General features: G+C 40.4%; 1 protein-coding gene across 1 annotated transcript in view; it reads left to right on the top strand.

Moving 5' to 3' along the window:
• SLC27A6 (solute carrier family 27 member 6) overlaps positions 1 to 15936 on the top strand; it is a 51936-nt gene that overhangs the window by 12808 nt on the left and 23192 nt on the right. Inside the window, exons 3-4 of the mRNA XM_031673105.2 lie at positions 4898 to 5056; positions 6359 to 6483. Coding sequence (XP_031528965.1) covers positions 4898 to 5056; positions 6359 to 6483 — 284 coding nt within the window. The remainder of the gene's footprint in view (positions 1 to 4897; positions 5057 to 6358; positions 6484 to 15936) is intronic.

Here is a 15936-nt window from a genome sequence, read left to right as displayed (position 1 = left end):
GCACAGAGATGAAAAATTCTGATAGTTTTAGAAATTTTAGAGAAAAGTACCCTGCTTACCCCTGTATTTCTGCATCCCTAAACCAATTACATTCAGTAATTTTAGATCTTTGTATAATCACCTCCATATATCCACACAGCATGAGTACTTTACTGGATACTTAATAGGTACCTGCTAAGAAGTGTGTACTGATTTGCTACAATGGAAAATGAGGATTTTATCTTCTTTCATTACCACTCTCTCCCTCCACTCATTTCTCTCTGGTGCACTTTCTCTCCCCAGCATCACCCTAATGTTGTTTTATCATAAATTTTGGCTTGATTAACATCAGTATCATAACTTAGTAAATAACATTGCTATCTGAGCTCTATAGTATAACAAAATTATATTTATTTCCTGTCATGTAAAACTCTCCCCAACCTGGAATTAATAATTTGTTTTTGTTTATTTGCTGGCTTGCTTAGTTTTCTGTACATCTGTAACTGGCTCATACCCATCCCTTTTTCAAAAAACTAACTCACCTTTAGATATTGAAAAGTGAGTCTGTATTTTGCCAAGCCCATGTTCTTGGGCACCTCTTTCCCAGAGTTGTCCTCCCTACATTTTCAGCTGTGACATGTTGCTCTTTTATCATCCTGGGTTCACTCCTCACCCTCACCCTGAGAATCCCCTTCAGCTCTTTCCTGTTTTTGTGATTCCCCTGATTCCTAGTTCTAAATTCATTTCCTTGGTTTGCTTTTCATTTTATCACTGCACTGACTTTAGTAGCTGTTTGATAAAGAGAACTTAGCAGGTTAAGTTTTAAGTCCTCACATGTCTGAAAATGTCTTTTTTTCCCCCTTCCGTTTGTGTAGAATTGTAGATTAGAAATGATAATTTATGCAGGGATTTGAAGGTATTGCTTTTTTATCTTCTGTCTTCTAGTATGCATAGTGAGAAGTCTTTTTCTTTCTGATTTCTTCTCCTTTACATGCAACCTGGTGTTGTTTTTCTTTCTTTCTTTCCTTTTTTTTTTTTTTTTTTTTTGACTTTTAGAATCGTTTATGAGCCTTCAGCAGTCTGTAACATCGTGACGACTTGTGCTGGAACGGGTCTGTTTTATCCATTTCGCTGGGACACTTGTAGGTCTTTTCAGTCTAGAAACCCATGTCTTGCAATTCTAGGTACTTGAAAAAAAATTTTAAACGTCTACATACCCTTCTCTTTTCTTCTTTATTTCTGCTCTTTCTGGCCATTCCCTTCTTCCATCATGTTTATTTGTTTGTCCGTTCTTTCTTCTTTGGAACTCTGACTTTTTAAAGATTGGCCCTCTTGGACGGAGTTGTTGATTTAATCATCTTTTCTGTCTTATTTTCTTCTCTTGATTTACTTTTCGAGAGATTTACCTTTTAGCCCTTGTGTTCTCTGAATATTCCTCATTTTATAGGATGTTATTTTTGTATTATTGATGCTTCATTGTCTCGTATCTCTCAGAATATTAATGATAATAGTTTTTGAAAGTTTCTCCTCTCTATCTTGTCTCTATTTTCTCTAACATCCTTTTATCTTTTGTTTTATGTTGGTCTCTGCTCTTTGTCCTGGAGGGCTTCCTCAAATATCTGATGACCTTTGGCTGTTCTTATTTAAAGTGCAGCACGAAAACACACACACATGTGCAAACAAACCAGATCCTAACTAGAAGCTCTGCGTAACTGAGTGGGATTGTGGGCCAGTTGGTTTCATCGTCCAGAACGTTTTGTTGGGAGATTCCTGATTGTCAGTGTCTTTCCGTTTTCACTTCTGGCCTCTGTAGACTTCTCAGACAAGTCAAGTGTTAGAGGGAGCTGGAGGAGGACGCAGACTTTCTCTTATTCCCCTATTTGTTCAACTTCTCTTCTTCCTGGTGTTTCTAGAGGCTCATCTTTTGCAGACAATGAATATCAAATCTTTTATTAGTGTGAAGGAAGCAATCTGGGGCTGTAATTTTGTTTTATTTTTTGCATTTTAAAATACCAAAAGCATTTAGAGTTGACAGTCTTCCAAATTTGGTTTGTGAATGATCTTATACAAGGAAAGTTATACAAATATCTCCTTTTAGCTTAAAGTTCTGAGCAACACGGTGTCTTGTAGAGAGCAGAGCAGAGCAATATACAGAATTGAGCATACAGTAGATGTCATGCTTTGGAAATACAAAGCCATCAAAGAATGTAACAGAATCACATTTGCTACCGACTACAGCCCTTGGACTCTTTAATCAATAGAAATTGATTAAATGCTAATCAATAGAAATTATTAAGAGGCTAGACCAGGAATTCAGGCGGGGCTTTATTGGGACTTGCAGGAGGGAGCAAAAACAAGAAACAGGTGCCCTTGGCTCCCCAGGAAGGGCAGGCTGGTTCCTTGGTGAGGGTAAGGTAGGGGTGAAGGGGATCAGTAGGTCTGCCAGGTGGGAGGGGTGGCTTCAGTGGTCTTCACACCGCCTTGGTGGTGCTGTGTGCAGGGATCATGTGCAGTACCCAGTTCCTGGCACCTCAGAAATGGCAGTTGATTTGTGGCCTTTGTGTATCTTATTGTTTATAATTGCCCCAACTGCACATGCATGCAGTAATTTTTTTAGTCCCCTATAGTTTCTTTGTATTCTGTTGCTTGAGGAGATGTATGTCCAAGTGCAAGCACTCCAGTAAAGGGTCTCACCTCCCAGGTCCTGGCCTGTCTCACACTGAGCCTTGTTAAACATTTAATTGATTTTTTAAAATAAAAAGCGTCTCTCCCTTTCTCTGTCTCTAATACAAGCTGATATCTTGCAGCTCAAAACCGAGAGCTGAATTAAGTAATTGTAATTATAATAAACATGAAAATTTATGTTAGTATTTCACCTATTATCATAAGAATCACTTGATTCTCACACAGAAAAATCCCATGATGTCGATAATGAAGAAGGTGTTGGTGCAAGTTAGGACGTGAAATAAAGATGTGAGACTCTGAGAAGATAAATGATAGGAGCAGAGTCTACTCATAGGTCCTTTCACACATGTTCTAAGGGAGCTCTTCGGATACTATGACCCTGATGTAATAAGAAGAACTCCCATTTAGTGCCCTGCTTCTAGCTCCAGATTTATATTATACTCCCTGAGGTACCTGGTAATCAAAGTCTTGAGCTTCCCTGGGGTCCTGTGGAGGAAAACCAGCTTTTCTTCAAGGCTTCACCCCAGGCCTCATCTTCCTGTGTCCGCTGTCCGTCACCACAGTCATCCGTCTGCCTTTCTAAAAGTTTGTTGCTATCACTTCCAGTTCCGCTCTTTTTCCCTTGTGGGGCTATATGTGTGTTCAGTCTGCCAACTTCTAGTCCTGCTGTTGCTCAGTGAACTTGGTAAGGTCCGACAGAATCACTGGGGAAGGTTGTTTAAGCCAAGGCAGAGCAGCCATGCACTCATCTACTCCTGTAAGTCATGGGAGGAGGAAAGACAGGTAACTGCCTGCCACGCCATGTCCGGGGCCAGCTATCACCATTTAAATCTCTAGTTCCTCTTGTCTGTCCTTCTCCTTAGCTTTATAGAGTCTTTCCTTTTTCCAAAATTATCCCAGAATTCCCCCAAATTATTTATCTGGCCTCTAAATTGGTTTTCTCTTGATACCGTCTCTCCCTCTGTCTTTCTCCTGATCCTCAGTTCACTAGGCTCAGCCCCACTCCCACCTTCAGGCTTGGATTTCATCCCGGTGGTCTCCTCACAGCTGGGACGGGGGAGGAGCTTTAATGCCAGGGATTCCTAGAAGGAAGGGCAAAGGACTTTAGAGACCGCATAAGATAGCGTTTCTCAAAGCGTGTTCCATGGTGTATCCCTTCCCATCCTCAAGGAAATGAAATAAAAGTTCAAGTGGGCCTTCAAGACCAACCACAGAAGTTTGAAAAGCCCCTTTAAAACAAACAGTCACGTTTCTGTACTGCTGGGCTTCTCCGAGTCCTTAGTATGTTAATGCGCTTCCTAACTCTTTCAGGAAGGGACTCTAAAATGCAGTTTTAACAAGCTTCATTCATTCTGCTGGTTCTCCTCTCCTTCAAAACCTTTAAACTCCATGAACCTTTGATCACTTTCATTTATTGGAAAGACTCATATGTGCTGTCTCCTTTATCAAAAAAGTCTAACTGAGTACCTTGAATGGTTTGTAATAAATTAATGGGATCATTATTCACGTAAAGCTAACCAAATTAGGAAGGAGAGTATGGCTGATTAGGTTACTAAAGTGCTTTGCAGGAATGGCCTAAGCATAAGGGTGGGAAATAAGTAGATAAAGCGTCCTCCTTTTTGTGGACACGCCTGTATTTGAAAAGTTACTATTTTTAATGCTGAGTGGCCATGAGATCAGGAACAGTGTGGAAAGTGGAGAATATGGTGACTGAAGAGCAATAGATGGGACCCTCTTGGAAGCCAAAAAAGCATAAATATTTGATTCTCTGGATGAGGAAGAGAAAGGTGCTGCATTATCAAGAATCAGGGATGCTAGTCTCACTCAAAATCTTTATCCATGGCTTTGATGAGAAATTTTTGAGAGATTCTCTGCACCTGTGGAAGGCAGTGAACTCTTTCAGGTTGTGAGATGCCAAGCTATCAGGAAAAGCCAGAGAGACTTCTTTTGGAAAAAATAGTAAATGAATTTTAGTTAGGGTTTTTGGCATTTTTATAGCAGATACGGCTCTTGGAAGCATACAGTATCTAAAACTCTATGTGATTTTATGGTTTTGATCCTTCTTTGTAGATGTGAGATTCTAGAGGTTAATTACAGCCATAGCTGACATGTGCATGTCGCCTTTTACCAAGCACGTAGAATACTGTGATGCATTTTGTCTCAGTTGCTGCTGTAGTTGATAGCAGCATGCGCTTGCTTTCAATTCCATTTTTTCTTCTTTCTTTTTATCCAGGTTTACCAAAAGCAGCTGTGATCTGTCAGCTGCAGTCTGTGATGGGTTCTGTTGGACTGTGGGGTTTCGGTTGTACTTCTGATGACATCGTTTATATAACTCTTCCATTGTATCATAGTGCCGGATCTCTGCTGGGGATTGGTGGATGTGTTGAGTTAGGTAAGCTTTTATTTTCTATTACGTAAGTTTTCAAAATGCCCAATAATTAGAACTTGTGTTCATTAAAGTTTGAAACTGTCAGTAGAGTTCTGAGTGATTGTGTGCATTTCATATAATTATAAGATAATATTTATTAAAAGGACACAATTGCAAGACATACTTCAGTATAGTCCCGAAGGGGAAAGAGCAGTGACCTGGGAATTTGGCTGTGACTGGAGCTGACTGTTGACAGGGCTTCCCTCTCCACGTGGTTGTTCACCCTTCGGTGGCCAACTGACACCTCCTTAAACGGTGGTAGGAGCCTTCCAAGAGGGTGGACTTGGAAGCTGCCTAGCTCTTAATGCCTCAGAAGTCATAGAGAACATTTCGTCTGCATTTTGGTGATCTAAGCAAGTCATAAGCCAGTCCAGATTCAAGATTTGAGGAGTGAGGAGATAGACCCCACCTCTTGAAGGGAGGAGTGGCAGATTCACATTGCAAAGGTAAGTACTTAGAAGGAATCGTTGAGGCTATGTCTGCAAACCGTGTACCCTAGACACCCAGTAAGTCAGCTGATAGAGCTGGTGACACAGTAGATTCCATTCATAAGCATGCTGGGATTATGTGTTTTTCACTAGCTAGCCCAGAAATAATAAGTAAATAGGTATCATTCACCATTATTTATATATGTCTAAAATACAATGACGTACTTTTATAGAATAGTGTACTTAGGTTATGATCAATGTCCACAATGAATAAAGATGAGTTCAAGACATTGTCATTTACCTTGGAACATATTCATGTGGCTCACATTGTTATTAAAATTAGTTTGTTAAAATCAGGTTCTGCGTCATCAATGAACCTTTTTGGTGGTGCCATCTTACTAACTCTACCATACTAACTCTCAGCCTCAATATATATTGAGGCTGCTTTAAGGTTTTGAAAATAAATACTGTGTATATATTCAAGGTCAAAAGTAAGTGAATATTCTTGGTCTCTGTGAAGAAGGGTGAGCCTTTTCTGTATTCATGCTCTAATACTTGCACCTCTCCTAATTATTTTGACTGCTTCTTTCACCCCATGTACTGCAAAAAAAATAGATATCTGCAGTCAAAATGTGGAATTACAACATGAATATTTTTAAAAGATTTATTGGACTGTAAGATTAATGTTTTCAAATGAGCTTAATATAAATGGCCCCTGATGGATTATAAAAGCCTTGAAAGTGAGCAAAAGTGCTCTAGCCAGAGCAACATTGTGTTTTATGTTAATTCTGCCCTTGAAGTTTTTTCCCCCAGTGCCTTTTTATGCCTTTTCTTGTAGGTGCTACTTGTGTGTTAAAGAAGAAATTCTCAGCCAGCCAGTTTTGGAACGACTGCAAAAAGTATAATGTGACTGTGTTTCAGTACATTGGAGAACTTTGCCGCTACCTTTGCAAACAACCTAAGGTAAGAGCAATCATTATCGGGAAGAAAGTCATTTCAGAAAGAAAAAGTATCAGGAGAATAAGTAATTTTGTTTATACTCCGTCTTCTTCCAGGACATAGTTTAGCTGACTTACAAAGATACATGCAATACCCCAAGATACAATGAATACAAAATAAGTCCAAGAAAATAAAAGGAGAGCTATCTAGGAATGTGCTAAAGTGCTTTATATTGTGACAGGATAAACCAGAACTGCAGTCCAGTCCACTCCAGGTTTAGACTTATTACAATTTCTGTAAACACAGCATCCATCTGATTAGGAAATTATTTTCTGTTTACAGAAAGCAGTAATTCCAAGGATGAATTAGATCATCTTTAAAAATATTGTTCTTTTAAAAGAACACACAGAAACTTACGACATTGATTATACTTGTTTTTCTGTTTTTTTTCTTTTGAATCAGTGATGACTTCAGAATATCTTTTTGCTTGATTTTGCTGTAAACTTGAAAAGAAATTTAGCTTTGATTTGCACTTGCCTCTCCACCGAGAGCCACCATTTCCACATTCTTCTGATAAATCACCCTCTTCTGCAAACAGACAGGCGGAGAGAGTTGCCTCACCCTTACATTTGTCTTTATTAGTTTGCTTTTTTGTCGCCACAAGTGATTTTTCTTGTCCTGGTCTCATGTGTGTTTCTAGGTGTTTATTTTTTAACTGTCTGATTTTTAAACATTCTCGAGGCTACAAAGAAGGGCCTCCTTCTGTGATCAAATCAAGACCAGGTAGATGGTGGTAGAGGGTGGTGGTAGAGGGTGCCTGCCTCTGTGGGGCGGGGCAGCGGAGACTGGTAACCTGCCCTGGCCTTTGAGAGACACTTTCCCAGGCTAGATGTCTCTCAGTCATCACCTGAGCCATCATCACATCGGCTTAAGGCGTGGATGGTGGGCTGGAATATCTTCTCTGGCGGCTCAGATGTGAACATTACCCACAGCACAGCTGTGACGAGGCTGGAGGCGTTTAAATAAGACTTTGCTAAAGACGTGGAGTTACACAGGAGCGATAACACAGAGAAGAGCATGAAATTGGGTGATCTGATTTACACAGTGCTTGTAAATTTAAGCTTGGAGTTTACCATGGAGAGACCTCCCATCTGACTCCTGACCCACCTCCTTGTGGCAGAAACCATCCTTACTCTTTTTTGAGCCAGGCATGCTTCAAACAGCCATAGAGTCCTTCAATCTATAGCTAAGACAGGGAGTCCCAGAGAAATGTTTTAGATCTTTTGGCCTCTATTCTCTTCCAGGAGACTGCCAGTATCCAGTTTGCAGTCTTACCTAAAGATTCCCAGTGGAATAATTGTAATGCCACAAACTGACATATTTTCTCTTCTAGTTTTCATTGTATTCTTTGGTAATGTGATATCTCAGCTAGGTTAATTTAAGGATTTAATGCCCTCCAGTAAAATGAAAGCCTCTTCCAGTAAAGGACAGAGTAAGCACTACCTCATGAACTTCATGGCCGTTTAAACCAGGCCCCCAGCCTTCCTATCTTCTCTCTTCCTTTAATAGCGACATTGGCTTTTGCAAGGTCATTTGCTCTGTCAATACTGATTGAATAGTTGGATGCATGCATTAATTTTTTTTTCTAAAGTTTTACCATCTTAAAGGATGCTGTAATTAGTATCTTCATGCAATATAGGCAGTCTACGTTCTCAGAAGTGAAGGTAGTCAAAGGATATGGCTGTTTTGCTGATTTGTATGGCATGTTTCCAGCTTGCTGTTCGAAGTGGCTGATGTGATTTAGAACCTCGCTGACCATGTTGGGGGGGGTGCCCATTGCACAGTAGCTTATTGGTACTGAGTGGTGTTAAAATAGTGGACTTCCAATGTGCCTCATAGAGAACTGGACTCTCCTTTAAGTTTCCTCAAAAGTCCATGAAGGATGGAGAACAGGGAGAATAGTCCACCCTTTCAAATCTGGTACATGAAACCCGGCTTGTTTGGCCTTCTCAGTAATACTCTGTTTGAACAAAAAAGTCTTTTTTTTTTTTTAATGGGGAAACATTATTTAGTTTTATCTATAATTCTGTAGAGTAGAAACAAACATATTTTTAATTTCTTTATTAAGATGACTGGCAAAGTGGGATCGTTTTCTAGTGTATTTCCCTTTTAAAGTATTTCTTCTGATTTTTTACTCATTTTTTCTTTGACACATAATGTATTCTTATTCATTTGAGCTATCGTTTCATATCATAAAGGGATTAATAGTTTGTCATATTTGCTACAAATTTTTGTTCAAGGTGTGTTTTCCTTTTTTTTTTTAATGAAATGAAGTATTCTTTTCACCTCTCCGAATTTGTAATGCACTCACATTTGGACAATACACTAGTTGCAGAGGATTTGAGAGAACTGAGAATTGAAAGTCGAGTTCCTGATTGCTTTTAGTTGATTAAGTATTTTAATTCTTAACTAAAGTTCTTTGAAGAAAGACTACTATTCATGAAATAATCTCTAAGCATTTACCTGAAGACAAGTTGAGGAGGAGAAAGGAAAATAAATATAGTTTTGCCCAAAAGAAAATGTAATGATTCTTTTGAGCCGAGATGCATTGTTACCTAACCCCCTGTTGATTTCTCACAGAAGAAGTACCAGCAGGTCCTTGGCATTAAAGACGGGGAAGAGGAGAATATTATTTTGTGATGACATCTTACTCCTTCGAGGGGACCTTGCTTTTTTGCTGTCCAGTATTCCTCCCTGTCAGTGATCTTCCCCTGAGAGGAAGTGGTAGCGTCTGTGCAGCCGGCATAGCAGTGGGTTCACGTAGGGTCACAGAGCCAACAAGTGACATGGTCCACACCTCCAAAACACTAAAATTGCATGTCTCATAAGACATGGCTTAAAGCCCTATTGACATTTATTTAATATAAATCTTTAAAAGAAAGCAAAACCACATATTCTCTAAATGTATTCAGATTTGTTGGCAATCTCAGGGTAAGTAACATAGTCCAAAGGAGACTTACCTGCAGGCAGAAGGCACAGTCTGAGTTGAATGTTTATATGTAGTTGCATAAAAACGTCCTAGGGTTGACTTTCCGTGGCTGGAAGCACTTATCCAGCCCCCACCCAAACCCATCTTTTTTCTCTTTTTAAAAATTCCAGTTACAAAAATTCCCTTGGCATAAACATTGGATGTGCCTCAAACTGCTGGCAGCAGCACAGTTCTTTTTTTTCAAAAAAGCCAAGGTACTGGCTCCTCTTGCTCGTAGAGTGGGGGTAATTATCCCTTTCCTCTGCAGCTAGGAAAGCAGCTCTTCCCCCACTCTCTAATCGTCCAGATATTCCACCTGACTGAAGACCATCACACGTTTTCTCATTGGGTCTAGTTCTATATTTTCTTAATATTAATGCTGCACTTAATATGAGTCAGTGAGGAATGTGGCGAAACTCTAGACATCAGTGATCCTCTGGGGGATCCTGCTGCAGGATTTATCTGATTTAAATAACTACCATACCTAGGGATTTATCTGGGAATAGGATCATATGCGTCGGTCGTTCATTCATATAAGTAAAATTGTAGGTGTTGATATACAGGGGCACACAAGACAAACAAAACTCCTTGTCTCATGGAACTTACACTCTGGTTTGAGGAGAGAGGAAGTGTACCAGCAAACGTGCAGAAAAGTGATTACAGATAATGACAGATATTTTGAAGGAAAAAAAAACAAAACACCGGTTGAAGTGATGGAGACCTGTGAGTGGTGGGAGTGGGGCGTTGCCAGTTAGACTGAGTGGTCGGGAAGAACAATGCAGTGGTGCCAGAGGATAAAATTTCCAGCAGGGGAGACTGAATGATGCTGACTTACCCTAGATCTCCGAAGCTTATGTATTTATTTTACTAGTTATGTTTTAAATGGGTCTGAAAACATTCACAGGCTAAGGGCATTGGCATTACTTGTCCCAAGTTCAGTACATTACTATTTATTTATTTTTTTCCTGTTGAAAGTGGATATATTAAAAAGGTTCTATTGAACATGTTTTTGTTTTCTTAGTTTCTATGTAACTTCAAGTGTTTTGTCATTATGTTTTCTCCATTCCACATCTTGTGAAAGATACAGTTTCTCAAAGCATTAAGCTTTGGAAACTTTTCTCATCATACTTAGAGACCTCTAAGGAATCATGTTTTTAAATCAATGTGAATTTTAATTGTTATTTTGATGTTCTGATTTAGTTCCACCAACATTGTCTTCTCTGCAGCACTCAGAACAATTGATTTTGTGTCTAAGACCTAGTTGTTTAAGATATTTATACTTTTTTTATTCTTTCTTTTCTCCAAATATTTGAAACATATTATTACATGGTTGAGAAAATCAGCTGTCTTTTAGAACCTTTATTTTCTTAAATAAATCAAGGTGTGTTTACTATACTGATATTAGATATGAAAGCATTTAGAAAAGTTGACAATGAAGCAGAACCTTTGTTTTTGCTTAGAAACTACAAATATAGAAAAATGAGGGCCTAAGATAAGAAATAGTTATTAACAACCTAAATGTTAGTAGAATTAGGAGGGAATTAATGTCTGGAAAGTTTTAGAACTGTGTGTATATTAAAGGCTTTTAATAAGTGATAAAATTTTAATGCTTAATGATTCAAATTTCATGGGGAGTGGTACATGTAAAATATACACATCTTTTTCTGGCTATCTGCTTATACTTTTCACACTGCCATTCCTGTTTAGAATACACACACCCCTTATTTGTCAAATTTCCCACCACATGTAGCTTTATGTGAAAAGTCCTCAGGTAGTGTATTGGCTGTGGAATCAAAAGACGCAGGCTCAATTTCAAGCTCTTGCTGTGTGAATTTCTGCTGGTCCCTTATCTTTGAGCCATAGTTCTGGTCTTTTATATAAAAAGAGGTAACAATCCGTACTTCTTCTAATTTGACCCTTGATTCTCACCATCCAGTTATGAGATATGTGTGAAAAACTGTAAACTCGGAAGCCCACTACAAATGAAAGTATTTTATTTTCAAACGGAACGTGGTAATGTTTTCCACAAATTTCATTGTAAAATTGGAGTAATTTTTGTGGTGTTAAAAAATAATTGGCTAATAAATCTCATATGACATCGATTGCAAAAGTCAATTTAGATCATGATGACTTTAAAATAGAACTGTAATAATATTAACATATTAACAATTTTATGATATACTTGGCACCACAGAAATTAGAAATAAAAATATAAAATCAGAAACTCTGAAACTATTAGGCCTGTTTCCTGTTGGGTTATATACTGTTGTTACTGTAAGTGTGGTATGTTAGTAAGGTCTTCCTACATTCCAAATTGATTTTACGTTTTAAAGTTGGCATCCAAGATGATTGATTTCCTATTTATGTGCTCTTTTTCACATTGCCTTTCCTTTAGTAGTCTGTTGCTGATGTCTGTGCTGTGGACATATATAAAGTCAAGGCCAGAAAAGGTCAATATTTACCCTGCCAGTAAGGCTTACCAGCAAACACCAGAATTTTTAGCAAAAGATTAACAACTAGAATTTCTTACAGATTAATCTGTTTCCGTTTGAATTTCTACACTCAAGTTAATTCATTGATCCCTATGTCAACCCTGGATGTAACTGTCATTTCACTCATTTTATTGATGAAAAACCTAGGGGGGAGGCAGGCAGTGGAGAGCTGCTTGGAAAAGCAAGATAATTTGCCCAAGATCACAGAGCTTGTAAGACATGAAAGTTAGGCTTGAATTTTGAAGTCCCCCAACTCCAAAGGGCAAAGAAAGTAAACAATTTGCCTGATGTCATGTGGTGAATTAATGGAAAAGATGGACTTAGGGCCATCACCTTAGTAATTTAAATTCATTGTTATTTTTTTCCAGTGGAAACAAAATGATCTCTTAGAAATTCTACCTGCTGCTCTCATCTAAGTCAGCACTACTTCTCTGAAATTCCAGCAAGACCCCCTTCTTAACAAAAATGACTATTTTTGCCTCCCAAACGTCTGTTCTTGCATAACACTTTGGAATGATTCTGTCAAAATGCAAGTCAGATTATGTTACTTCATTGCTCAAATCCCTCTGATGGTTTACTTGCAAGAAAATCCAAATTCCCTTAATATGGGCCACACAGCTCTATGTGACCTCTTCCTCTGCTGGGGTCATTTCCCCCACCCCTCCCCAGATTTATTTACTCCACGCCAGCCTCACTGGCGTCCTTGCTTTTTCCTTTTCAGACTGTCACTTTCTGCCCCCTGTTCCTCCGACAATGTTCCCCCAGATATTTGCATGGCTTACTCCCTAACCCATTCAACCCCCTCCCCACCTCGGAGAGGGCTTCTCTGGTGACAACCCCTATTTGTGTCTGATATGGTCACCTTCCCAACTCACATGGACCGCATGCCCAAAATCTGGTTCTGATGCAGGAAAACAGATGTGGGGCATGAGAAGGCTGTGTCCCAGGTCTCGGTTGAGCCCCTGGGACGTGCCCTGCCAAGTGTGGGTCCTTGGCTTCGCGCAGGAAAGAATTCAAGAGCGAGCCACAGTTAAGTGAAGGTAGATTTATTCAGAGAGATACGTTGAAAGGCAAGAGAAAGGCCACGAGGTGTGGGGGTTGGGTGCTCAGATTAAAAGTAAGTACACACTCCATAGACAGAGTGTGGGCCATCTCCGAAGAGGGAGAGAGAAGGGCGGCTGCGAGGCGCCGTGTTGCTGATTTTTATGGGCTCGGTGGCTTCATATGCTAATAAGTGGAAGGACCAGTCTAAGTAGCCTTGGGAAGGGGCTGGGATTCCCAGGAAGTTGGCCATTTCCCACTCTTTGACCTTTTGTGGGTAGCCTTGGGACTGCCATGGTGCCTGTGGGCATGTTATTCACCATGTTAGTATATTACAGTGGGCGTATAATGAAGCTCAAGATCTACTAGAAGTTAAATCTCTCATCATCCTGAGCCTCAAGGCCTACGGGGGGTTGAATCTTTCACCATTCTGGTGTTAATTGCTGTGGCATTCCTTGGATGGCTGTGCCCTGCCCCCTTCCTGTCTCAGTTCAGATGTTGAGACTGATGATGCCACACGTGCATCAGGAGAATCTGAACAAGTTATTTTCTCACCTAATGAGGCTTTCTGGGGAGAGCAGGGCAGGGTCCCAAGCAGGTCCAAAAATGGCTTACGAGAGCAGGGAAAGAGACTGGTTCGGCTTTTATTGTGGTAAGAGGGTGGCACTGAAGTGAGGCATCTTGTGCACACGGGGCTGCTAGTGTGCTTTGAATTTCCTGTTGGTGCCAGAGGAAGGCGCACTGGGCCTTCTCAGTAGCTTACCCAGATACAAGGCAGAGAAGGAAAGGGGAGTCGGGGGTGGGGCTTGAAAGCTGTCAGCTGTCAAACATCGAGAATGGAGTTAGGCTCATGACAGTGTTTGTCTCCTAGTCTTCTTTCACTGCTTTGTTTCCTTCTTAGAACTTATTACTCCATTCCATATTTTATAGATAATTTTTTTCTTTATTCTCTTTCAATCTCCCTCACTCCTGATGATTATATAAGTTCCAGGAAAGCAGAGAGTTTATCTTTTTATCTATAGTTATATCCTCAGTACTAAGAATGCTGCCTGACACAGAGATGCTCAATAAAAATTTGCTGAATTATTTTTAAAAAAATAAGAGAACAAATGTAATGAGACCGGTTGCTGGGATACTTACATGTTCATGACCAGCACTGTCTTCCCCTAGTCCCAGACCTGCAAGGGAAGCTCAGTTTCAATCAGAAAGTCAGAGTTCCTGGAGAGGACGGAGTCCCATGAGAGTCTGGATGAATGGAGGTTGGCCTCATGACTTGGAGGGTGTCAGGCCATTGCTGCCCCCAGCTCAAGCAGGAAGTCTCTTGCTAATGGTCTGCTGCACTTTCCAGAAGATTAATGAGTGACTCGTGCTAGTTGTGGCCCAGGTGACCCTTTTCCTGGGTTTTCAGAGAAGATCAACACCCTTTTATGTCTGCACAGCATTTTTTTTAGGTTGATTAACAGAGTCATTTGGGTTAAAGCCAAGTTTTGCAGACACTTGGAGCTGGTCTTTCTCTGCAAGGCAACTCGGAGTGTCTCTGGTCTGAAGCATCACTCTCCTCCCACTTCCGGCTCTGCCCAGAGCTGCCAGGGTAGAGATCACCCCTGCGAAGTAAGTGGTCTGAAAATGGTAATCCTGTTTACATTACTGTTACCACCAGGAAATGAGTTTGAAATAAGCTCACGATGTGGTTGCTTTCTGCAGTAACATTTGAGATCACAGAGGTCTTTTCCTAGCTGCTATTTATGACTTAAAATGGTTTGCTGAACTGGTGCCGTCACATCTGAAACCGAGGCCTGCCCCGACCCAGACTGGAAAGGCAACTCGATGAAGACTTTTAGGGGTAGTGGAGTCCGCACTGTCCTAGCCTCACAGGCCTCTCCTTTTAAGTCCTCTCAGGTCCTTTCTCAAGAGTCCCCCGCCCTCTCCCCCATCATTCCTTTCCTGCTTCGGTATAAAACTCTGCGATTTTGTGCCTCTTTTCCTGTCTCACAATTCTCTGGTATCCTGTTTGCCGTTCAGGTTACTTTGTCTCTCTTCCGTGATACCCGCTGGGCTGGCTCCCTATATTTTTCCAGTGTATTACATCGAAGTGTCTGTGAAGGAAGCAAACTGTTGGGATGTGTAGTGTTTCTTCTTATCACAGGGGGTGTGTGGGTGTGATACACGTGCATGTGTAATTATCAGTGGATTTTCGGAAGAAGAGATCTATGGCTAAATAGAGTCAGGATGGAAGAATCATAATCCCTAACTCGTGTTATTATATAGTTTGGATGATCCTCTAGGAATTAGACCACATTTTGGTGCATTAAGCAGCGAGTTATCCAGCCCTGAAGAGGCAGAAATGATTTGCCTCTTGGTTTTCACTTTGAATTGATGTTTCTTTTCTGTCTCTCCATCTATCAGCAGCCAGTCTGTTTCCTGAGAAATCAAGGTTGATTCAGAATTACCTGTACTGAAGCAGAGCTTCCAGAGTTTCACTTTTCACAGGCATTAAAGAGGCTATTCAGCCCGGGTGTGTTATAGATTCTCTGAGTAGGATTAAGCACATGTTCTGGAAGAAAGAGGCTTTGTTTGTAAGCAGCATTGTTAGAGACCTGCCTGTTTCAGCAAATGAACAAATAAATCTGTGCCTGGGTAGGAGGTAACTATAGTTCACTGCCTTGAATATAGCAACTCAACAGACACTGTTGGGAAGCAGCTCCCAAAGGACGTTTGGAAGGAACAGGAGCTTTGGTGCAAATAAATTCACGTGACTCCTTCACTGGTATAAGCACATCATTTTGATACGTGGTGCAGAAAGCCGGAGGGAAGTCGGTCTCCTGAGATCCATGACCCTGGGATCTCCACAGTAAAAGCTCTGACTCATTCAGCACATTCGCTCTTAAATTTCAAACAGGATTTTGAAAGGCTGAG

This window comes from Vicugna pacos, chromosome 3 (assembly GCF_048564905.1).
Source record: "Vicugna pacos chromosome 3, VicPac4, whole genome shotgun sequence".
Taxonomy (NCBI): domain Eukaryota; kingdom Metazoa; phylum Chordata; class Mammalia; order Artiodactyla; family Camelidae; genus Vicugna; species Vicugna pacos.
The sequence above is the reverse complement of the archived record's forward strand: the minus strand, read 5'-3'. Positions and strand labels throughout refer to the sequence as shown.